The sequence below is a fragment of the Mobula birostris genome, chromosome 9, assembly GCF_030028105.1.
Source record: "Mobula birostris isolate sMobBir1 chromosome 9, sMobBir1.hap1, whole genome shotgun sequence".
Taxonomy (NCBI): domain Eukaryota; kingdom Metazoa; phylum Chordata; class Chondrichthyes; order Myliobatiformes; family Myliobatidae; genus Mobula; species Mobula birostris.
The window spans coordinates 22,935,769-22,962,259 of NC_092378.1; the positions used below are offsets into that span (position 1 = coordinate 22,935,769).

Consider the following 26,491-nt stretch of genomic DNA (forward strand, 5'->3'; position numbering starts at 1 on the left):
ATTCCCACTGTCTGGATCTATGGCGAACTACAGCCATGCGGGTACTGGGAGCAGCGAGAACCTAATGCAGAATGTATCTCCCCTGGCGACGTTCTTCAAGCTGACATCGCTGGGGTTCATCATTGGAGTCGGCGTGCTGGGCAACCTCCTCATCTCCTTCCTGCTGGTTAAAGACAAGACCCTACACCGGGCTCCTTACTACTTCTTGCTGGATCTCTGCTCATCTGATATCATCCGTTCGGCGGTGTGCTTCCCTTTTGTGTTCCTCTCAGTGAAAAACGGCTCCTCCTGGTCCTACGGGACCCTGAGCTGCAAAGTGATCGCCTTCGTCGGGGTCCTCTCCTGCTTCCACGCCGTCTTCATGCTCTTCTGCGTGAGTGTCACCCGCTACATCGCCATCGCCCACCACCGTTTCTACTCTAAGCGGCTGACTTTCTGGACCTGCTTGGCCATCATCTGTATGGTGTGGACCCTATCGGTGGCCATGGCTTTCCCTCCAGTCTTCGACGTGGGCACTTACACCTTCATCAGGGAGGAAGAGCAGTGCATCTTTGAACACAGGTACTTCAAAGTCAACGACTCGTTGGGCTTCATGCTCATGTTCGTAGTCATCGTCCTGGCCACTCACATCGTGTATCTGAAGTTGATCTTCTTTGTGTATGACAGGCGCAAGATGAAGCCCGTCCAACTGGTGCCGGCAGTGAGCCAGAACTGGACTTTCCACGGCCCCGGGGCCAACGGACAAGCGGCTGCCAACTGGATCGCTGGCTTTGGCCGAGGCCCAACCCCACCCACCCTATTGGGAATCAGACAAAATCCTCAGGGCCAGGGCATGAGGAGGAGGCTGCTAGTCATGGACGAGTTCAAAACGGAGAAAAGAATTGGCAGGATGTTCTACCTGATTACCTTTTTCTTCGTAGCTCTCTGGTGCCCATATCTAGTGGCTTGCTACTGGCGCGTCTTTGTGAAAGGCCCCGCTGTTCCACGTGGTTACATGACGGCTGCCGTCTGGATGACTTTTGCCCAAGCTGGAGTCAATCCGTTTATCTGCATCTTCTCCAATAGGGAGCTAAGACGTTGTTTCAGCACCAACATCCTTTACTGTCGAAAATCCAGATTACCAAGGGAACCTTACTGCGTTATATGAGCACTAGTGCTGTATGTATCTGAGACGGAAATTACCCTAATTTTATCAAGCAACAGACGAAACAGTAATTGTCGTGGTCTGCGGCACTGGGGCCCCTTTTGGTGTTCTGGCGAGGGCGATTTGCAAAGAAACGATCATCAACCTTTCGCAGAATGGTCTTTAATTTATTTCTGCTATCTCTGTGTTAATGTTCAAGGTATTTCAATACAGTTTCTGTGGAAATTAGTATTATTATCATGCCATCTGCACATTCATTTACACGTTTGTTTTTGAACTAACCAATCCATGTCATAAATTACAGTTTTAGAATATATATTGACTTTTATACTTTTTGGAAAAAAAAAGGTCTTTTGCATCCATGGATGCACACCAGACAAAACATGTTTAAATGATTTGACTTAATTAAAAGTGACAATACCTTCATCAGTTGACTGGCGGGTATGCATGACCGACAGGGTTAATGTTTGATTATGTACAGATTAGTTTCCTCAACTTTTCCTTTAAATCTACACTGGATCTAAACTTGTACCAGGTACAGGCACCCTGCCCAAGTGGTTAAGCCTGCCGCGTAATTACATTTATGCAACATGGTTGATGTCTGTTCCTATATTTTTAGACCGTGGTCATATCCACAGCAGAACGAGTTGGTTTCAAACCTTGCACAATCTGTGAGAAATTTGTTCTATGGTTGCATATTGTTTACAATATTTTCCTCCTCATTGTTCAGTTCAGTCTTTCGTGTTTCAACTGTGATATTGTTCTATTATCATTTTATCTCAAAAAGGTGATATGGCTTATACCATTTCCTTAGTGTTGCGGGGGGAGGGTGGAATGTATGTGAATTGAAGTAAAACTGCATCCAGTAAAATGTGTGGGATCTCATCAACATTTTGGAAATAAAATGTATATCATATTATACAGTTATCAATTCGCCTAAGTCCAGCTGCTTTTTCTTGAAGTAGACGATAATTATTTTCGCAAATATGCACAGAATTTCAACATTACGATTCTTTGTAATAAGTTTAAAAGAGATAACATCTGACTGAATACGTGAATGATTGATGGGAACCACAAGATTGATCGAAGGCGTAATACCAAAGAATTCCTGTGCACTTTATTGTCCTTAATTTTCCAATGTTGTGACATTCTTTGTAAGTGTCCTGTACATTAATATAAAATAATTTAACGTGGGAAAAATCGGAGAGAAAAATGTAAAATTGCTTATAGATGTTGTGTATGTAATAACAATTGTGAAACTAATTGAACTGGTATCACTTACAGAGCCATATAATTAATGATCTCTGACTGGAAATTTCTTAGACTTCTCATTCTCTATTCTTACATTTCCCAGAGATTGTTTAATAATCTCATGCCTTACACATTTTCAGTTTTGCTTTTCAATCTGTTCATGATTTAGATTTTGTTTGACGTTTTTGGATAGGCTTATTACATCAGCAATTCGCTTTTATTTCCATTTGTTCCTTAATGCCATTGCATTTTCTTATTTCAATGTTCCTTGTATATATTTTCTTGTTACCTTTCCTTTCTTCAAAATGCTTCCCATTCTTTTTTCAAATTTCTACTTTCTTTAGTTGAATGTACCTGTCAAACATTTATTTTACCCAGTAGTACCATTAATTTCCTATTTCCATTTTATATTGTTTGCTTACTGTGTTATTTTTAATGTTTTTCCATAATATTAATCTGAGAAGCTAGGTACCTTCATTCTTAACATCATTTATGTGTTTAGTTTTCTGGAAGTACCAATCTTTCATAATTACTGAAGGCTCCAGCCCATAACAAGAAATTCACCTAAAATAAACAACAAAATAGTAAATGTAATTTAAATTAATCTTTTATCTTCATTTCCTGATCTGACCAGATGGTCTAGGTATAGTCATGCAGTACACATTATTTGCATTACTAAGGTGGTCGAATGGAAGAGCGGAAGACTTGGATTCAAGCCCTGGTCTTGGCCGCATCCTAACTTGCTTCTTGCTGAGTTCTGAGTTGTTTATCTCAGGTAGGTTGCCACAGCACCAAAGAATGAAAGCACTAACCTAACAGGAGTGATGGGACTCCAACTACTGCCAAAGTTGATGTCAGTAGCCAACCTTAATTATTAAAGGATGTAGAAAATGTCCAGTATTGGAATAATGCATATACAACAAAGCAGCTCTTAAATTTTTTTAATAAAATGCACTATGGTCCCAATATCTGAACTAGGGTAGTTGTTTCATAGTTTAAGTATCATCCCTTGAAAGTGATCCCTAAGTACTTTGATCCAATTAGATAAATAAATACACAGGCACTGTAGATAACAATTTAAAAAGGAAGTTTGTTGGGAGAAGGACAAAAATTGAAACAAGTTTTCTGTGTCTGCTGGTTAATTATTGATTTCATCATATGCATAGTCAAAAGTCCTAACTTAATCCACATTTCGAATCTAAAGTTAAAGCATAATGCAATATGCTTTGAGCAACACACACAAAATGCTGGTGGAACACATCAGGCCAGGCATTATCTATAGGAAGAAGTACAGTCGATGTTTTGGGCCGACACCCTTCGTCAGGGTCTGCTGCGTTCCACCAGCATTTTGTGTGTGTTGCTTGAATTTCCAGCATCTGCAGATTTCCTGGTGTTTGCAATATGCTTTGTTTCTTCTTTCTCAACATTTGTTCCAATTCGAAACACTTGATGCCTAAATATTTGGAATCGTTCATTATTCTATAATTATATTGAGTAATAATAACTCAGAGCAATAGCAAAATGATAATTAAATATCCAAGAGTTTGATTACGTATAAGTACTTACCTTGTCTTGAACCCAGCCCATGAAATAGGCTTTGAAGTTCCACTGATAACGTATAAGCGATAATGGCAAATTAAATGGATGCTGCCTGTGAATGCTTTTTAATATGTTTATTGTGTCTGACATACATTTTATGGTATGTTATCATCTATACATTTTCAATAGATTTATGAATTATTCCTTCATGAAAACACTTCATCACTGTAATTCATAGCTGACACATTTCAATCATCGTTATATGACAAATTGCATTGTTTCACTTTTGCTGTTTAAGCAGGTTTCTCTCAACATAATGCACTGGAGTGGAAATTGCTGCTGTTAGATCTTCTGATGAATACCAGTGCCATTATGGCTGAAAATTAATAATTAAGCAATGCAACCTTGTTATACTGTAAAACCTGCTCAACAAAGTGCTTATAAATATTTTTAAATCCTTTGTTCATTATATCTATTTATGTTTTAAAATGCTGTAAAATGGGAGGATATTTTAATGTTTTTTACATCTGTATTGTATATTTTCTTTGAGGAAAATAAAAATAGAAAATGCTGGAAATAATCAGCACCTGTGGATGGCATTTCAAGGACAATGTTTTAAGTTAGAAGTATGTTATCAAACTGGAAATAGTTAAAGATGCACAGGTTTTAAGATGTAGAAAAGAGGAGGAGGACAGGGAATTGTCCACCTTGAAATTCTTCTCTTCCTCTCTGATTTCTGTTCATGTCTTTTGCTTCTTTACCTTTATGGCCTTCCCTTCTCTTTATACCTTTCATTGGTTACCCACCAAAATCCGCTTTCACAGCTCAGATTCAGCCCACATGAATCCCTATTGAAACTCCACATCAAATACCAACAAGATATTCATTGTTTCTTAAACATTATTCTCAAAACATCCTACAACCCATGCTTTATGTAAATGTCAGCACAAACCTGGCCATGGCCTCCCTTTGTACCAACATTGATTCTCCTTTTCTCATAACTGTCGTGATCTACTGCTTCAGTTCATCTTTCTCCTCATCTGGTGCTATAACTGACTTTCATTCCTTGCTTTCTGCACCTAAAAACCTGTGTGTTGCCAAATATACTTGGTTGTTATGAAAGGTAATTGAATTAAACATTAATTGTTTCTTGATAAAACTATGATAAAAACTTTTTTAAGAAAAAGTTTTTATTGTAGTTTTGGAAGCTACTATCAGTTTTCGTTAAAATTGACTATGCAATTTTGTGAACTTCTGCCTTGTGATAATATTTAGGGAATTTTAAGCAAAAGCAACAAAAGTAAGTTGCAGTTTTTAATCTTTTAATTCATTGTAAACTCAGCAATGTATCTCAGTAAGAGATAGACAAGAAGTATTTGGTGAGGATATGGTTCAAGCTCCCAGCAATTCATATTTCAACATTCTGTTAATTATTATGTTCTGCCAAATGATCAAATGACAGCTGCAGTAAGTTAACATTTAACCTGTTCCTTGCTCTCTTCTTCATCTGGCTAAGTTGATGAAATAACAATATATCAAAGCTATCATTCTCGGCACCCAGAAAAAGATGCCAATGCTTTCCTTCACACCCAGAAAATGTGGTTTAGTCGTAGAAAGCTGATTGATATGTTGTTTAAGCAAGAAGTAGGCTTCAGAGGGTATCCAATATGAGATAATTCCATCTTTATCCAACACTCTCTATCTTTGACCCACCATGGTAGAACACATTTTCATGTTTTTGTTATCTCAAGATTTGATACTTGAACAGGACCATGTTGGCTTTCAGAATCTTCTTTGTACTAACTTAATCTTTTTCATAAAGTTAACTGCTTCCAGGTTATCTCACTCTGTGCCTCTTTCTAGTAATTGCACTTCAAAAATAACAAAACTTTAATATGAATTAGTTGTATGTGATTTCCTTTGAAACATTCTGAAAATGTAGAAGATTTAGAAGATTCTGTTATGGATCTCTATTGTGGACTGAGAGTGGGAAGAGGGCAGGGAGAGGAGAATCATGGTTGGGAAAAGAGGAACGGAGAGGGGAAGGAGTGGGAAACACCAGAGAAACATTCTGTAATGTTCAATAAACCCTGCATGGAGTCTCAGGGCTGGGAGTGTCTGCACCCACCCTGGCGTTCCTTCTCTTCCACCTGTCCCACCCCCTCCTGTGTGGCTCCACCCTCCCTATTCCCAACATCCTTTGCTCCCACCAGATTTACAAACTCACTCTCTGCCCCATGTTGACAAAAATAGTACTATGCAAAAGTCTTAGGCACCTTAGCTGCATAAGACTTTTGTACACTATTCTTTATTTTTTTTTAAATCATGATTGTATCATGCTCTATCTTTATAGCCCTCTCTATTACCTAAACCAGTGACAACTTATGCTCTTTTAACATTGGTCCCCAGTGCATCATTCCCTCATCCTTCACCAGAGGTCTTTAACCACTGAGCTTCAATATTCTTCAACTCAGCCACTGAAAATTTGTTTCCTATCTTGAAAGTCTCCACAAAACTAATCCTTTCTATTTCATGTTTAGTTATTAATCACAATTCTGTACTACTCTAATAGTTTCCACTCTCGAAACAGAAAAGCTTCTGATCTTTATTATAACAAAGTTGTTTCTTCTTTAAATTCCTATATTGATTTCCCAGCCCATGAGACTAAGGTCAAGTGTGCACTTTATTTTTGCAAATATTTATCTTTAATTAAATACAAAGATTAATTTTATAGCTTAACTTTTGTTTTCTTTTTGTTCTATTGCTAAGATTGCATTCCATAATTCCCAATACCCCTGGATATTATAAGGTTACCAAGCCAACTTCCTTCATCATTTCCAAATGCTTTAATCCATTTGATTCTTAGGCTATAAAGTTTAAATTACAAGAACAGTTTGAATAGTCTTAGGTTCTAGTTCAATTCATATAAATGATTAAGGGAAAACTAATTAAGGTTTTTAAGATAATTAAGCAATTTAATACCTTTATTTCTCTTTTAGGAGTTTTGAAAAGTGAACTACAAGAATTGTTTAGTTCACATGATAGGTTAGGAATTACATCTTCAGACAAAGGTAGTGGAAACCTGGAGTTTCAAAATGTTGTTCGGAAGGCAGTGATTTGAAAATTTCGAACTAATATTACTCCCATTTTTGTCAGGCAAGTGTAAAAAGAATTATGAAACCGAGGCTGATAAATAAGAAACACTGGAAATTCTGTAGATGCTGGAAATCCTGAGAAACACACAGAAAAGTCTAGTGGAACTCAGCATGTAAGGCAGCATCAGGAACTGACATAAAGCATGAATACCTGGGGCTCATATGAGTGCCAATGGCAACACCTTTGGTTTGGTAGTCCTGATGAAGGGCAAAATGTAGTCTTTTTATTTCCCTTCATAGATATTACCTGACTTGCAAATAAATAAATTATAAATCAGGCTTCATTTAGTTGTAAGGTGGAAAAAGCTTGAGGGACTCAGTTGTCCACTCCTGACTTTATGCTTCCCTGCATCATTTTCTTAAAATAAATAATCCAAGTGTATCAGGTCTTTTATTACAGTTTAGTCTTTTGTTACAGATATTGCACAAATGCTTCATAGTTATACTTTCTGTAAGTTCTAAAGTGAGGCACTTAGAACTAAACACAATATTCTAAATGAAGTCTGATTATATTCCAAATGAAGTTCTGTGTAATAGCAGGAGCACTTGATCATTCTTACATTTTATACCTAAAGTAATTAATTATACTATCTTAGTACATTTGGTACTAGATTGTAATGGATTTTCAATACCTAAAACTTTTAGTTAAGCTGTCATGATATTTCTCAATTTAGATTTTCCGTCATCCGCCAGTTTTGCAACTATTATGTGTAACAGCTGCAGCATGCTTTATGTTTTGTCTTGGTCCTGCCTTTCAGCTAATTGTGTCCTTATGCAATTTTATGTCTTCTGTAATTTTATGTTTACTTCACCATTCAGTATACTTCCTAACCTGTCAGTTTTTGCCCTAGCTTATTATATAGAGAGATGATAACATGATAATAGAATGAACATGTCCATTTGTTCAAGAAATCAGATGACACAGACGATACAATTATTTTGCATCTGTAGTAATAGTATGAAAGGGTAAATTTAAATACTATGCAACTATACCACTTAATGTTTGTGATAGATCTGTTTGTTAATATTCATGTGCTATAGCCTGTGCTTTGGTTGAACCCAGCCAAAATTAATAAACTGAAATACACTTTTGATGGAATCAAAAAGTCATTCCCATATTTGTATAATTCCATTCCATATTTGCTTAATTGGTGTTGATACTGGTCTAACTACAGGTCGGCATCTACCTTCTTAGTCTACCAAATTAATTAAGCTGAAGTATTAACAACTAATCTGTTAAATTACTAAAAATCTTAGGCTTAAATCACTTTGTACCTCAATTGTGGTGCTTTGAAGCGTGCAAGATTTAAGCCTAGATAAAGAAATCTATCATTTGACAATGAATGAATGATGATTTATTCTATTGCATCTAATTAATTTTAGGACTAATAAATACAGAAATAATGCCTAATTAATTTATAATGGAAGCATCAGGTATGGAAAAAATACATTCCCAGAGGAGTAATTGGACTTTAGTTTATGTTGCTTAAATCATGCAAAAATTGACCACTCCTATCTGCACTTTAAGTTCTGGAGAGGTCAATGGAAGCAAATGTGCAAAGGTGTGCACTTCCGGTATATTTCTGCATGCTTTAATGGTAAATGACACGTTCCTTATCTGGAATATTGATTTGATCTTTCTGAGTCTAATCCATACTAATATTGAATTTGCACCTACAACACATTGTCATTTGATTTCAGTTTTATGGTTCCTACAGTAAACTATCTTTCAAGATATGCACCTTTATGTACATTCTGTAAAAGTATATTTCTGCAAATGTTTACTTTTAAATGTTACAATGTAGATTGAGAAAAATGTTCAAGTTTAAAGAACTTTATTTGGTTTCCACTACTCTGAAAATAAAGTAAAATACTAGTTTTCTCTCTTGGAGTTTTATTCCATAAACATTTTTTAATGAGTCACCACAGTATGACAACATGACTCAGAAGAAATCAGACTCTGCCCCCATTACTTTTCTATTAGCTTCCAATGACACTTACAAGCTTCTTTGTAGTATAGCAATGAGGACTCCAAAGTAAGTGATGCTACCCTTTCAGATCTATTTCAGTATATTTTTTCATGGACCTCATGTACATGCAGGTACATTCATCCTTTTCTCTTGCACATTCACATCTGTCCATCTGCAAGCACTCATTGCTAATCAGCTTTATCTTCACAAAATTATATCCTCTTCCTCACAATTACCAACTAAAATCAATACCTATCCATATGTTTTAGAGAATATTATCGCTCAATGGTGTCTTCTTGCCCGCATGGGAGAAGGGAGCATGAAGCTACATAAATGTATAGAATCCAAAATTGCCTTCTAGCCTTCACCCACTAGTATATGCAAATAAAAAAAACAGGGACTTTAGAATATATGGTTCTTTTAGAATGGGGAGGAGGAGGTTTTATTATGATCTGTGATAGAATTGCATCTCATCCAGCAACCTTGCTTAAAACATCCACTGGATTGGATGTCAGCAAAAATTAAAAAGTAATCAGGTATAAAATTAAAATCTTAAAAATACCTTGAGAATAGTAATTCACATCTTTAAACTCCCATGAACCCACAACAGGAGGGCAATGTTGAAGGCTCTTCCAAGGTGGTCCCCATTCTGAGGCTCTGTTTCGTAGGCCTCATGCTTATTCTCCACGCACAGGTTCTCACACTTTAAGACAGGCTCAAAATCACCAAGTATGCAGAATGGAGGAAGCAATGACAGTAGTGGAATTTCTAGAAGACACAGGGCTCTCCAAACTCAACTGAGCTGGATATACTGTAGATGATGCATCTCGGGAAACACAAATGCAGAGGTGCATAGATAGATATCCCAGCATCAAAGTACAGAGTCATCCTTGAGATGGAGGGCTGTGATGATATTATTTGCTGATCATCATTGAGCAATAAGTGCGGCATAATAGTGAATACAAATCCTTGCTGAGAACTGCACACTGAATGACAGACATCCTAATCTGGGCCATTCTGTGTTCCACTGGCCTACAGACACACAGCAAAACTGTTAGCAGTGTAGTTTTAACCCCAAATATAGAAAAGCTGTAAGGTGATGAGAGCAAACGTACAAGTAGAACTTCAATCAATGCCCCTCCCTTTTCCTAGAGAATTCACCCACCATTTAGTGCCCTGATGGTATTGTTGTATGGGGAGGAAGGTTCTGGAATGCATAAAACTCTTAGGAAGTGACCACAAGTATTTCAGACATTCAGAGCAAACTGCTGCTGTGGAAACTCTCGAAGCTATGGATAATACATTCCATTGCAACATCAGGAAAGGGAAAGTAAGGATAACAATATTTACCCAACATTAGAGTTTCATGTTTGTGTTGGTTGCAATGGCAAAAAATAAGTGACAACATTTTCTGAGCAATAATTATAGTTTTTGAATAACAAATGCATTTTTAAAATCTGTAATGGTGATTTCATGATCTAACTCTACTATCAGAGTTGACAACTGAACTAGGGTGGTGCATGAACTTGTTTTGGATTTTGTGAAGGAAGTGAGGCAATGTTAATATTGGATATTGCAGATGTTAGTTTACATGGATTACACCTTGTGGTTCTGAAAGATGTAGCTGAAGAGATTGTGGAGGCATTAGTAATGCTCTGTGAAGAATCACTAAATAATGGAGTGGTTCCAGAGGACTTGAAAATTGCAGATGTTTGTCCACACTTCAAGAAGAGATAGAAGCAGAAGAAAGTATAGACCAGTTAGCCTGATTTCAGTGGTTGGGAAGATGTTGGAGTCCATTATTAATGATAAGGCATCAGAGTACTAATCAGGTTTCAGGCACATGATAAGTAGGCCAAACTCAACACGGTTTCTTTAAGGGGAAATCTTGCATAACACATTGGGAAATAATAGTCAGGATAGAAAAAGGGTAGTGAGTGGATGTTATTTCTTTGTATTTTCAGCAGGCCTTTGACAAGGTGCCACAAATGAGGCTGCTTAACAAGTGCCCATGGCATTACAGTAAAGCTACTAGCATGAATAGAAGGCAGGAGGCAAAGAGTCATAAAGGGGGCCTATTCTGGTTGGCTGCCTTTGACAAGTGGTGTTCCACAGGGGATGGTATTGGGACCATTTCACATTAAATGTCGGTGATTTGGATGATAGGATTGATAGCTTTATAACCAAGTTTGCAGAAGATGCAAAGATAGGTGGAGGAGCCAACAGTGGTGAGAAAGCAGGGAGTCTGCAGAAGGTCTTGGACAGACTGAGAGAAGTGGTAGATAGAATATGGTGGAGGGAAGTGTATAGCCTTACATTTTGGGAGAAGGATAAACGTACACTATTTTCTCAATGGAGAGCAAATTCTAAAATCAGAGTTGCAGAGGGACTTGGGAGTCCTTTTGCTGGGTTCCATAAAGGTTGACTTTCAGGTTGAGTCTGTGGTAAGGAAGCCAAATGCGATGTTAGCAAGGCTGTGATGCTGAGCCTTTATAAGGCGTTGGTCAGAGCACACTTGGAGAGTTGTGAGTAGTTTTGGATCCCTTATCTAAGAAAATATGTGCAGGCATTGGACTGGGTCCAAAAGGAGTTCACAAAAAATAAAAGGGTTATCATATGAGGAGTGTTTGATGGTTCTGGGCCTGAATACCCTGGAGTTTAGAAGAATAAGGGGTATTCTCATTGAAGTCTATCGAACATTGAAAGGCCTAGACAGGTGGATGTGGAGAGGATGTTTTCTATAATGTGTGAGTCTACTGCTAGGAGACACAGCCTCAGAATAGAGGGATGCCCATTTTGAACAGAGATGAGAATGAATTTCTTTAGCAAGAGGGTGGTAATTCTGTGGGAGTCATTGCCACGGATGTCTGTGGAGGCCAAATCATTGAGTTAGTTCGGGCATCAAAGGTAATGGGCAGAAGGCAAGAGAATAGTGTTGAGAGGGATAATAAATCAACCATGATAGAATAATGGAGCAGACTTGATGGACCAAGAGGCCTAATTTTACTCCTTATGGTCTTATGGTCTTTCCTCTTCAGGATCTGGTTGTCATCTACAAAGTCCAACACTTAATTTCCATCTCTAATTCCCTTGGAAAAAGTGGTGATGAGCTAGATCTTTCCATCTCAACAGTACATGTAGAGAACATTTCTCCTAGTACTTTGGTACAATGTGACTACCATGCACAGACCACAGTACTTTGGGACTAAAGTCATCAGATTTCCCTGCCAAAAAGACGTAAGTGGTCCAGTTGGGTTTTGATGACTAGCTGGGTAGCTTCACGATCAGTTTTGATGATACCAGTTTTTTAAATTCCACATTATGTAATAAATTATTTACATTTCTCATTTCCATTGAAGGAATTTTATCTCATGCCTTAGGATCTTTAGTTCAGGTTTCTGGATTACGGTTCCAACAGTTTCACTTGGAGGACTTCAGCCAGAGCAGTGAGTTCATATTCCTTCTCAGTCTGGTGGTCCGTCACAAATAGAACATCTGGATCTGCCTTGTGCATGAACGTTCAGCAGATTAAGGAATCCTGGCAACATCTCTATCAGAATGTTGAAATCATCCAAAAGTACGAAAGTCTACGACTACAGCCAAAGGTAAACTGTGTCCATCAGGTTGTGAAAACAACAGACCTTGTTCAAGCCTGCCAAGATTTGATAGTTTGAGCCACATTCTATAGTTCTTATGAAGGTTGAACAATGCACCTCTAGCTCTGATGCAACTGCAGATGGCCAACGGGTGTTGCTGGCTGTCCAGGCAGTGCCTCTTCGACTTCTTACGGTATGACAGCACAAGCAACGCTGATCCACAAAGTTGCAGTGAAGAAATTGGAACAAAAAGGTGAGCCTAATTCCACTCTAAGGTTTGCAGAGGGGGAAAAAAATCATACCTGCTCCTGAAGAGTGCAAACGTGAAATAAAATTAGAGAATCCTAGAAATCGCAGGTCAGGCAGCATCTGTGGAAACTGAAACGGAATTAGCATTTCAGGTCAAAGACCCTCTGTTAGATCAGTGAGTCCGCACTTTCAGAGGTAGTGGCAGAGCAAGAGATCAGTTGCACCCATGTCTGCCCTGTATCGTATGCTGTGCATGCCTGTTGTGGTGTGCAGGCGTAGAAATCCACAGCACACACTGGAGCTGCCTAGAGGTCCTCTACAGGCGCGTGATGAACAGTCAACATGAACCACCCCATTATTTTCTCATTACACCAATAGACACTCTGCCTTTGCCAGATTTTTCCGAGACTGGGAAACACATGCCCTAGTAATTGTATTTCCAACCTGCTGGTGAAGTGGCTGTAAACTAGCAATTAACTTTAAATTACCAAACCATCAGAAAAACACACTTTGATTAAACCTGGAAATTGGCTGCTGTATCATGTGTGTGGTGGCTATAAACCTCTGTCTACCATGAAACAGAGTCACTCTCTGGGATTAAATTTCTCCCCCAATCCCTTGTTTCAAGAATGGATGTAAAGCATCAGGATTCTGGCAGAAGTGCCGTTATTGAATTTAACTGATTTAAAAGAGTCCTTCATTTAAACAGACTGCCTTTATGGCAGCATCAAAAGGCTACCTCTCTAAAATGTCTTCTTACCAATTCCTATTTTTAAAATAGCATTTATAGTCAGAATGTTCTTTTCCAAACTAAGAAGGAAGGCTTTGGTTAATGTCAGTATTATTGCATTCAAAATCAAAGACAAAATTTAGATATCATATCTGCACCATACCATATCAAAACCTAGTATCAGTAAAATTATAATACAAGATTGAAGAAGAGTTGTTTACTCAGGAGTATGGCTAATAACTGCTGTTTGATCTGCATACTACAAATCAAATAGGTAGTTTGTAATAAACCCTAGTTCCCTTTCTCTTCTTAACAGGTACATCAAATAGCTTATTTTAATAATTACCTTGTCAATTAGTGGTATAATACATTTTGGAAACTTTCCAAAGGAAACCTAATTGAAACAGAATAACAATGCCTTTGAACAGGAAGTCCTACAAAAAGTAGTGGATTTGGCCCAGTATATCACAGATAAAGCCCTCCCAACCATTAAGCACATCTACATGAAACACTGTCATAGGAAAGTAGCATCAGGGAGCCCCACCACCCAGATTATACTCTCTTCTCACTGCTGCCATCAGGCAGCAGGTACAAGAGCTTCAGGACTTGCACCACCAGGTTCAGGAACAGTTACTACCCCTGAACCATCAGGCTGTTGAGCATAAAGGGATAATTACACTCAACTTTACTTGCCCCATCATTGAAATGTTACCACAACCAATGAACTCACTTTCATGGACTCTTCATCTCATGTTTTCTTTATTTATTGCTATTTATTTATATTTGCATTTGCACAATTTGTTGTCTTCTATAACAATGGTTGATCTTTCATTGTTCCTGTTACAGTTACTATTCTATAGATTTGTTGAGGATGTCCTTAAGAATATAAATCTCAGGGTTGTGTATGGGATAGTAATAGACTTCGATTAAAAATGTACTTTGAACTTTGAACTTTAACCTTTATTTATGCACTACAACTTATTTTCTGATACACGGTTGTATTGTTGCATGGTAACTTTAATTACTTGATAATGCATTGGTTACTTACATAAATAACCCTGGGATCGGGTATATAGTTATGATGTACGTATTACAAATTGTAAGAAAATACATTGCAGAAGACAGAATGCTGGTTACTTCTTGGATTCACCAGAAATTCCTTTCTTAGTCACATCTGGGACAACCTTATAGAATGGTGTTTGGAAGAAGCTGAATCTACAAAGGGTAAATAAACTGACCCTGTTAAATTGGTGACCAGTCCTGGGCTGCATTGAAGTAAGTGATTAATATGCACTCATTTCTGAAGACTAGTATATGATCTCTAATTAAATAGGTGCAACGTCTTGGAAGTGGAATAAAACAGATAAGCAAATAACTTTCGTATTATTTGATTTTGACTAGCTATTTTTATAAAGAAACTAAAGATATGTGAAATAATTTCTAGTCAAAATATAGAATTGCTGTAGGAGAAATCAGACCAAGATTAAAGCGGCATGACATTCTTCATTTGATGCCATAAAGTGCATGGTGCTTACCGACATGCACATGTCACAAGATCTCATGAAGCTAATTGGATCATTGACAAGCATTCTGCAGTTATTCACAAACTATTATGAATCAGTTTATTTCAATTTCCACCACTACAACGTTGCAATAATGTTTAAATCACCATAAGTGATAACAAAGCGTTTTCTGAGTGAGTGATAGTGTTTGTATTCAAATTCTGAGATCAGCTGAACTTGAAAATAAATCAAGATTACATACTGTCTGATATTATCATCTTTGATTGACACTCAAGAGGGTGTATTGTACTATATCTATTTTAGAATACATTTAAAATCCACAATAAAAATAGAATTAAAAGGACATACATATCTTTAGTTACATTACCAGTGCAATATCCCACTAAATTTAAGCCCTTGAAGTGTATTTGTCGTATTTTGCCAAATGTACCTTATACTACTTACTCCCATTTCTTTTATTCTGCCTTTCAGCCACTAAATTTCCAAAATAAATTTGGGAATATCCTCCACAATTTTCTTTTAGTTGATGTACCTGTCACAATTAAAAGTGATAAGGTTAATGAGCTGGGAAAAGGAAAATGGCACAACTTAATAACTTATGGAGATACAATATATTCTTTATGCAGATGTTGGTGTTGTGTATTTAATATTTCACAAGAGATAACAGGATTTTCCATACTGAATGGATTTTGCAGTATTTTAAAGCAAATGGAATAGCCAATGAGAAACAAGCACCAATTTTTCTGACTGTATTGGATTTAAAGGCATACGGTTTGCTTACAAGTAATACAAAATAGAACATAGAACAATACAGCACAGAAACAGGCCTTTTGGCCCTTCTTAGATGTGACAAACCATTTTTGGTTGGAGGAACTCCAACCAAATGATGTAGGAACTCAGCAGGCCAGGCAGCATCTATGAAAAAGAGTAAGCAGTCAACGTTTTGGGCCAAGAGTCTTCATCAGGACTAGAAAGAAAGAGGAGAAGTCAGGTTAAGAAGGTGGGGAGAGGGAAAGAGATTTACTTAGAAGATTGATTTCTCCAACCAAACCAGCCAAAATGAGCTTTGCTGATATCATGTAAGTAATGCAAGACTATCTGGAATTGAAATCATTGTTGATTGCAGAATGCTTAAGGTTTCATAAGTGGGATCAAAAGGAAAGGGAGCATACGTGTTGAATTGAAGAGGTTTACTGAGCATTGTCAGTTTGGTAATGGACTTTGTGATGCACTGAGAGATTATTTTGTTCGTGGTATCTTACAAGAAAGCATCAAAATGGCTCTTAACTGAAGCACACCTTACATTTAAAAGAGCAGTTGAAATAGCTGTATTAATGGAAACATCAGACAGAGACACAATTAAGTTGCAATCAGGAATGAAAGTGAGTGTGAACAAAATTACAACGTCTAAACAGAAACTGGCCTGGCCACACAAATTGTGTTACCATTGTGGTAGGGGCTCACGCACCAAACTGATGCAGATTTAAAGCTGCAACTTGCAGAAATTGCAACTAAGTAGGATGCATACAAAGAGCATGTTGGTCAGATAAAAATAAATGGACTGCAAAGGGAAGAGAAAAAGATAAAAATTCTGGTTGCAGTTGTAAAAAGAGCACCAATCTGCATGCTGTTGATGAAAAATCTGATAATGATGAAAGTGGCACAAGACTGCGTAGCCCTGAGATTTACAACAAGACACAAGCAATATGCTTACACCAGAAGTGAATAACAAATTAATTAAAGTCAAATTGGACATTGGTTTGGCTGTTCAGCATCTGATATGTTAATCAGGCAGTTACTTCCAAAATGTGTCTTGCATTTAAACTGGAAGGGAGTTCAAAGAGCTTCTGGAAAGGTGCAGGCATTCGTCTTTTCTGAGTATAAGAAACCAGAAGCTACTTTGTGTGCATTTAGGTTATTGCATGAACTTCAAGTGAGAGACAAAAAGCTGCTTGTAAAAGTAGATGCAAAGACCAAACCCCAGCTGGATGAATGAAAGGGCCGAAAGGAAAGGAGTCAATGAAGATACAAGGGGTGATTGATAAGTTCGTGGCCTAAGGTAGAAGGAGTCAATTTTAGAAAACATAGTACATTTATTTTTCAACATAGACCCCTCCTACATGTACGGACTTAGCCCAGCGGTCGTGGAGCATATGAATCCCTTCTTTGTAGAAGTGGTCCGCAGCAGGGTGATTGATAAGTTCGTGGCCTAAGGTAGAAGGAGATGAGTTATTAACTTTGAACTTTCTGTATTATCACTCAAAGAGTTGAACTGCACGTGCATGTAACGAGAGCATCCTGGACCTCCATGTGGTCCACAGCAGGGGTGATTGATACGTTCGTGGCCTAAGGTAGAAAGAGGTGAGTTATACAGCTCTCGTTACATGCACGTGCAGTTCAACTCTTTGAGTGAAAATCCAGAAAGTTTGAAATTTCTCCTCATTTCCTTGCACTTTAGGCCACAAACTTATCAATCACCCCTGTTGTGGACCACTTTCTGGAGGTTCAAGACGCCCACTTCTACAAAGGAGGGATCTGTATGCTCCACGACTGCTGGACTAAGTGTGTAAATGTAGGAAAAATAAATGTGCTAGGTTTTCTAAAATTGACTCCATCTCCCTTAGGCCTTAAACTTATCAATCATCCCTCTTACGAAAACAAAGGATTCATAAGATGATGTTGTGGATGAGGAAACCAAGTGGAGAGATCAGATCCTAAAGGAGCAATATTCCAGTAAACTAAATGTACATTTAGATGCACGAACTAGAAGAATAAAAAGGAAAGAGAAAAAGAGTGTCCACAACTGTCAGAACCACATCCTGCAGACTCAGAGTCATCTCCTACAACCTCCACAGAGGAGGCCCCAGAACCCTGAGATTGTTTTCACAGCCACAAGTCTCATAAGACCATAAGATATAGGAGCTGAAGTAGGTCATTCGGCTCTTCGCGTCTGCTCCACCATTCAATCATGGATTGATCTAATTCTTCCAGTCATCCCCACTCCCCTGCTTTCACCCCGTACCCTTTGATGTCCTGGCTAATCAAGAACCTGTCTATTTCTTCCTTAAATACACCCAATGACTTGGCCTCCACAGCCGCTCATGGCAACAAATTCTACAGATTTACCACCCTCTGACTAAAGTAATTTGTCCACATCTCAGTTCTAAATGGACATCCTTCAATCCCGAAGTCGCGCCCTCTTGTCCTAGAATCCCCTACCATGGGAAATAACTTTGCCGTATCTAATCTGTTCAGGCCTTTTAACATTCTGAATGTTTCTATGAGATCCCCCTTCATTCTCCTGAACTCCAGGGAATACAGCCCAAGAGCTGCCAGACGTTCATCATATGGTAACCCTTTCATTCCTGGAATCATTCTCATGAATCTTCTCTTAAACCTCTTCAATGTCAGTATATCCTTTCTAAAATAAGGAGGCCAAGACTGCAGACAACACTCCAAGTGTGGTCTCATGAGTGCCTTATAGAGCCTCAACATCACAACCCTGCTCTTATATTCTATACCTCTAGAAATGGAATGGCAACATTGCATTTGCCTTCTTCACAACCGACTCAACTTGGAGATTAACCTTTAAGGGCATCTTGCACAAGGACTCCCAAGTCCCTTTGCATCTTTGCATTTTGAACTCTTTCCCCATCTAAATAATAGTATGCCCATTTATTTCTTCCACCAAAGTTCATGACCATACACTTTCCAACATTGTATTTCATTTGCCACTTCTTTTCCCATTCTCCTAAACTATCTAAGTCTCTCTGCCGGCTCTCTGTTTCCTCAACACTACCCAGCAGATACCTTCCTTGTACCAAGTATCAAGTTCCTTGTCAGGAAAGACATTACCCTACAAGAATAAGAAATCCTCCACATTGATTAAATCTTTAAACCTGAAGGGGACTATTTAAAACCTACTATGCAGTGGATGTCTATATACAAGGGGTGATTGATAAGTTTGTGGCCTAAGGTAGAAAGAGTCAATTTTAGAAGACCTAGCATATTTATTTTTCAACATAGCCCCCTCCTACATGTACGCACTTAGTCCAGTGGTCGTGGAGCATACAGATCCCTTCTTTGTGGAAGTGGTCCACAGCAGGAGTGATTGATAAGTTCGTGGCCTAAGGTAGAAGGAGATGAGTTATTAACTTTGAACTTTCTGCACTATCACTCAAAGAGTTGAACTGCATGTGCATGTAACAAGAGCGTCTTGGACCTCCAGGTGATCCACAGCAAGAGTGATTGATAAGTTCGTGGCCTAAGGTAGAAGGAGATGAGTTATACAGCTCTTGTTACATGCACGTGCAGTTCAACTCTTTGAGTGAAAATGCAGAAAGTTTGAAATTTCTCCTCATCTCCTTCTACTTTAGGCCACAAACTTATCAATCACCTCTGCTGTGGACCACTTTCTGGAGGTCCAAGATGGCGACTTCTACAAAGAAGGGATCCGTATGCTCCACGACTGCTGGACTAAGTGTGTAAATGTAGGAAAAATAAATGTGCTAGGTTTTCTAAAATTGACTCTTTCTACCTTAGGCCACGAACTTATCAATAACCCCTCGTAGTAGTTATAGTATACTGTATATATACTGTTGTATATTTAATATTTCAGTAATATTGTAAATATATTGTTTGATTAAGCATTCGTTGTTGTTTAAATAATTCACTATGGGTTATATATAAAAGTACTTGCATGGCATACATCATTGTGCCAACACGTTATACGTTTGCAGCTCACTTAAAGTAAAAACAAAGTTAGACTCGCGTTCTGGACTCTCCGTGTTTTCCTTACAATTAGTTTTATGCTTTGGAGTTACAAAAGATAACATTTGGAATCCGGAGGAGCTCAGCAGGCTGAGCAACATTGGCAAGAAGAAATGAATTTCAGATCAAAACCCCGCATCAAGACAAATTCTTATGGGATATCTACACTGTTACTCCTGGGAAGCCATTTTATTACTTTCAAGGTAAATGTGTTTTAGGTATACAAACATTTGTATATTACCTGAGAAGCACAAACCTGTCATTACTGCATACAGAAAACAATTTCCAGCTTTCCAAAAGATGTGGCAGCAAAACTATTTGGCTTGGCCTCAGAGAAGGGAAGGTCAGAGGAGATGAAGACCTGGCATGGATGAGAGCGAGGATCAGAGGGCAGGATGGGGTTTGTAGTGTCAGAGGAGAGGGGAGGGTTGGGGTGTTCAGGGAAGGTGGAGTGAGAAGAAGATGGAGTCTCCAAGCACCCAAGAGCTGGTGGTGGAGCCTGAGAGACATGGGATTGCAGAGTAGTGGTGGGGGGAGATGAGGAGTCAGAGTAAGAAAGTTGGGGGGAGGAAATGTTGACTGTACTCTTTTCCATAGATGCTGCCTGGCCTGCTGAGTTCCTCCAGTATCTTGTGTGTGTTGCTCAGTAGAAAAAAGCCTGCTTGCATCTACCCTATCTATACCCCTCATAATTTTGTATATCTCTATCAACTCTCCCTTCATTTTCCTGCACTCAATGGAATAAAGTCCTAATCTATTTAACCTTTCCTTATATCTCACGTCCTGGCAACATCATTGTAAATTTTCTCTGCACTCTTTGAAAGGTTCCTTTATTATCCACGCATGTATCCATACACATTTCAATTTTATTGATATTTTTCCTGTGGGTATGTGACCAGAAGTGCACGCAATATTCCAAACTAGGCCTCACCAACATCTTATACTTCAACATAACATCCCAACTCCTGTACTCAGTACTTCGATTTATAAAAACCAAAGTGCCAGAAGTTCTCTTTACGACCCTATCTACCTGTGGCACTATAAGGAATCTATATACCTAGATTCCCCTGTTCTACCACAGTCCTTTGTCCCCTACAGCTCACCATGTAAGTTCTACACTTGTTTGTCCTCCCAAAGTGCAATACCTCACATTTGTGTGCATTAAATTCCTTCTGCCATTTTTCATTTCATTTTTCTAGCTGGTCCAGATCCCACTGCAAGCTTGATAGCCTTCCTCACTATCAACTATGCCCCTACCCTGGAGTCATCTGCAAATTTGCTGGTCCGGTTTACCATATAAGTTTCCAGATCATCGATATAGATGACAATTCTGTTCTGATTTTTATGACATTCCATGACAATTAAGTAATGCAAAATAAAAGGATAATGAAGTTACACTCAATGAAATTATATGCTCTTTAAATGAAGTTTCTCACATATGTTACAATATTTTTTGCTTAACCCATTCAGTCATACAGAATTGCAAGTATTATTATGAGGCCATCTCAGCTTCAATGAGACTTGGCTTCTATTATATCAGAATATGCCAGAATGACAAGAATAATTAATAGGATTGCCCACAAAATAGATGCAAAGGTAGAAAATTGCTTCATTAAAAATTCATAAATTAATTTAGTTATGCAGTGAAGTCAACTCCTGATAAATGTATATTTCTTTCAAGCATAATTCTGAGTCAAGTTTAGATAGTACAAAATCACATCCTAATCATTCTCACTGTGTACAATTGACCCTTGGATAATAATGTTATGTCCTTGAATACACTGGATTCTACCTAACAACCAGATATTAGTCCATATCGACTAATATATATGGACCCACCTGCCCATATTCACCAACACTTATCTTGTTGGTGCTCTACATGTGGGAAATACCTGCTTAGATGTGCCAAAGTCTCAACAGAAAATAAATCTTGTAGAACCACCTCCAAGGCCACCTTAGACAGTAGCTCAAACTGTGGGTTGGACTTAGAAACTTTTGACAACCTGTAAAGCCATTGCAACAATTTTAAATGCCTCTGATGTAGAGAGAAAAATATTTAGTTTCAAAGTCCATAAATACTGATATTCAGAGGTATTTAAAGCAATCAAAATTGCTGTGGAAGAACAAAAAGAATTAGAAACCGAAAAATCAATGCTCATTTGAACGTTGTTTCTGCTGAGTGCTCACACCTCAACTGATAACAAAACGTTTGTGACCTAACCTTCAGGCTCGGACAAGCAAGGAGTATCTGTACATAAGGTGACTCTGACAGGAAATAATAAAGTAGTGATGGTGGGAGATGTCGTTGGGTGATTTCATGGGGGAAGACGTTGATCAGCCTTACTGCTTAGAGAAAGTCACTGATTTTGAATCTGTTGGTTCTGGCGTGGATGCTGTGTAGCCCCCTCCTTGATGGCGTTGGAACCCACCGTCCATAACAGGTGTGGGTAGGATCCTTGATGATGCTGCTGCCCTTAAAAACTACTTCTTAAAACTTCTTCTTAAAGCTTCTTTTGAAGAAGCATCTTAATAACTACTTCTTTCATCCAGCTTTGTATCTCCTTGCAAAAGATAATGCTCCTGTGAAATGCCATAGGATGTCAGACTAAGTTAAAGACACTATAAATATACTTTCTTGATGTATGAGAAGAAATAAACTATAGAATCAATCTTTAGATTTCTACATTTACAGATGAAAGCTTTTAAAATTATTTTGAGCATAAAAACAATATTCCATTTATATCTAAAATCTTTAGTGAATTTTATATAACTAGGCTTTATTCATATGGATTTTGCATAACAAGCATGATTTATTTTCTAGCTAGCTTTAGCACATTATTTGTGAGAATGCTTTGGGACCAGTCTTATGGCCTCAATCTATCATAGGAGTTTGGGCCTGACAATTTAAAATATGCCTCACTGATTTATTTGAATACTAATCTTTTGCTTAACAGTAAAGAGAATATGATTTAAATCTGACTTCAGAATCTGAGAACAAAGATTTGAATTAAGTAGACTGATAGCAGTTCTGGACGCAACTGCTGTCAACCATTAAGGCCTCTGCTCCTTTCAGACTACAGTGCTTGTACAGTGAAATGCTGAAGTGTGGGATGAGTTAGAGGTCAGGTGCTGGTGCATTTGACCATCTACTCCACCACTGAGTCCAACATTGAGGCAGTGATGCACGGAGGAGAAAGGGCCAGATGCACTTTGCATCTGGTCTCTTAGCTTTATGCCAGGGATGGCAGGTGTATGAAAAGAAACTCCATTCATTTGAGTAGTTTACCAACCTTACAGAATAAAATAAATGCATTGAAGCATCTGAGTTCCTTTATTTGAATTTTAAATTATCTGTTGGAATTTTAATGCATTGTCAACTTTCAGAGGGTTCTTTTTAAAAAAAAAATCCTATTTATTAATCACTTGAGTAGCATTTAAATGTCTCTTGCCATCATTTGCTACTAAAAACTCTTCAAAGTCCTCTGAGGGCTGATGAGTAATCAGTGCTGTCAATGGTTAAGGGGTTAGTTAGTCCTCAGGGTAAAATGGCTCCGGTCTACTTCATGTTCAGAGCATGATTCTCTTATTGCACAGGGTCAATTCATCTGCCCTGTTTCCAAGAAAAGTAGGTGCAAGTGAGAACTATGAGTGATGATACTGTGAATCGCCAAGGCATTCTGGCCCATTTTCTAGTCTGATCCATTTTGCAGTAGAGATGCATCATCTTTAAATGTAATATTGAACTAAGGCCTTTAACAGAAGATGTTAAAGATCCATACTATTGTTTCCAGAAGAGCAGGGGAGAGTTCTGGAAAATAATTTTTATTGTCAAAGTAAACTTTATTCATAATAAAAATATTTACAAGAATAAACTGTTCAATGTATTTTAATTCTTTACATTCATAGTCAATGTTTTGCATATTATTCTACTACGTTCCTACACATCAATAGCACTGCTACCACTCATGTGGCCCCTGGGGTGGTGTACCACTACAATAATTGAGGGCTTCCTCTCCCAACCCCCACCCTCCCCCTCCAGTAGAAGAAGAAACCTATGGTTTGACTCTTCCACAGCGAGCCATTGCGGTGACTGCACCAAGTTTCAGTAGGTCCCTCAACAGCCTAGAATGTGCCAACTATTCCTCAAAATAATTGCCAAAATAAATGTTCTGCAATAGAGCAGTGATACTATTCTGAATGGTTTACTATTTCATTCATCAAGAGCTTAGGAATATCCCAGGAATGTGAAAAATGCATCATGTATTTCCTCATTTTCCAAATTTAATGCAACCATGAAACATTATTTTTCAGCATATGAAGTCAAATAGAGCTAAGGAATTAAAGGGGTCAGATATATAACATAAGTAATTAACATATAACTCCAACCTGATTGGCTAACATGATTTTTGTAATGAACTATTTATTTATTAATAAATGTTTTACTCAGTGCTGTGAGTCAGGCAAGACAGTGGGACACAGCAGGAAAATGGAAAATTATGTGATTATTACATAATTGTCCTATTCATATGTCTGGCCATGTTTACATATTAATGTTCAGAAGGCAGGACAAGGAATGGAAAATAACTTGCATGGAGATAACTCATCATAAACATCAACCCCGATTGCACAATGAACTTTTTAAAATTGAAGGTAAAATTTCGAAGGTCACATCTTTAACGTTTGTTGATGGCATATAAATGACATTCAGCTTGTGTATTGAATGGGTAAATGTTGCAATAAATGAGATTTACTTCTTATTTTCCTCCTTGAATCGAGAACAGTGCTGCAATGGTCCTGATGAACACTGAACATAAATACAAACAGCCCCTTTGTCCCATGTTATCTATGCCGACCATAAAGCCAATCTAAACTAATCTCGTACCTACACATGGTTTATATCATTCTGTTATCTACCTATTCATATGCCTGTCTAAATCCCTCTTCAACATTGCTATTTGCTTCCACTACTTCCCATGGCAACAAGTTCCAGGCACCTACCACTCTCTGTGTTAAAATAAAGCTTGCCTTGAAAAGCTCCTTTTAATGTCCCCCCCCCCAAAAAAAAACACCCTCACCTTAAAGCTAGGCCCTTTATAATTTGATATTTCTACGCTGGTGAAAAGACTGTGACTATCTATCCCATTTATGCCTCTCATAATTTTTTTATACTTCTATCAGGTTGCTTCTCAACCTCTCACATCCCAAACAAAATGATCCAAGTATGCCTCACTTCTCAATATTTTTAATACTCTCTAGCCCAGGCACCATCCCAATGAATCTTTTATTTATTGATTGATTGATTGAGATAGGACATGGAATAGGCCCTTCCAGCTCTTAGAGTTGAGCCGCACCGTACAGCAGTCTCCTGAGTTAATGCCAGCCTAATCACAGGACAATTTACAATGATCAATTAATCTACCAACCGGTACGTCTTTGGACTGTGGGAGGAAACCAGAGCACCCTGAGGAAACCTATGCGGTCATGGGGAGAACATACAAACTCCTTACAGGCAGCAGGGGGAACTGAGCCCGGTTCACTGCGCCAACCACTAAGCTAATGTGCCACCCCTTTTCTCAAAAGCTCCCCATCCTTCCTGTAGTGCAGTGACCAGAACTGCACACAATATTCTGAATGTTCAAAGTTTAAAATTTCATACAAGCCCATGCTGACTATCCCTAATAAGTAAGCGCAAGAGATCCTGCAGATGCTGGAAATCCAGAGCAACTCACACAAAATGCTGGAGAGGCTCAGCAGGTCAGGCAGCATCTTCGGAAATGAATAAACAGTTGATGTTTCTGGCTGAGACCCTTCATCGGGACTGGAAAGGAAGGAGAAAGATGCCAAAATAAAAAGGTGAGGAGAGGGTAAAGAGGAAAAGCTAGAAGGTGATAGGTCCCTAATAAGTTTATGCTTTTTCCGGATGCAGTAGATCCCATCCCTGAGAATCTTCTTCAATAATTTCCTCACCTCTAATGTAAAGCTCACTGGTCTATAATTTCTTGGTTTGTCTCTAAACCCTTCATCAACAGGAGAATAACAATGGATGTTCTCAAGTTCTCTGGAACCTCACCTGTGGCTAAAGACAAAGCCTCAATAATTTCCTCTTTTGCCTCTCTAGCCCTAGCCCTAGCAATACACTAACTCAGCAATGTGGGATAGATCCCATTGATTCCTGGGGACTTATTCACCAATACATTTCATGACCCCTTTTCAATTTCTCTTCTGCTTCATTGATATTCTTTAAAGGATCTGTCAAATTTCTGATTTCTGAACCTTACGTGTGCTTTTCTTTCTTTTTCATTTTGGCTAAATTTTCAACATCATCCTGAACCTTATTTCTTCCTCACAGGAATGTGTTGGTCCTGAATTCTGACCAGCTGGCCTTCTAATGACTCCCACAAGACAGATGCAGACTTACACAATTACAGCTGCTCCCAATCTATTTTCCTGAGCTCCTGCCTGATAATTTTGTAACTGGCCTTTTCAGGCTTATCCAGGCTTATCCTTATGCATCATTACCTGAAAACTTATAGTCACTGTTCCCAAAATGCTCTTCCATTGAAA

At 38.3% G+C, this 26,491-nt stretch overlaps 2 protein-coding genes across 3 annotated transcripts in view; one reads left to right on the forward strand and one right to left on the reverse strand.

Annotated features, from left to right (window-relative positions):
• The window catches only part of LOC140202581 (uncharacterized), a 103,223-nt gene that overhangs the window by 54,159 nt on the left and 22,573 nt on the right, over positions 1–26,491 (reverse strand). The window contains exon 3 of one of the 2 annotated variants that reach the window (XR_011887130.1): positions 15,457–15,689. The exons of the other annotated variant lie outside the window; for it this stretch is intronic. The gene's annotated coding sequence lies outside the window, so the exon portion shown is untranslated. Of the gene's footprint in view, positions 1–15,456; positions 15,690–26,491 lie in introns of those variants that run through there. 2 annotated transcript variants of the gene reach the window in all.
• Positions 20–1,147, forward strand: gpr85 (G protein-coupled receptor 85). Its single transcript, XM_072269366.1, has one exon. It carries the CDS (start codon positions 20–22, stop codon positions 1,145–1,147), a length of 1,128 nt encoding a protein of 375 aa, XP_072125467.1.

Excerpts from the sequence above, each read along its gene's own strand:
- gpr85 (XM_072269366.1), top strand. The coding sequence starts at position 20 with ATGGCGAACTACAGCCATGCGGGTACTGGGAGCAGCGAGAACCTAATG.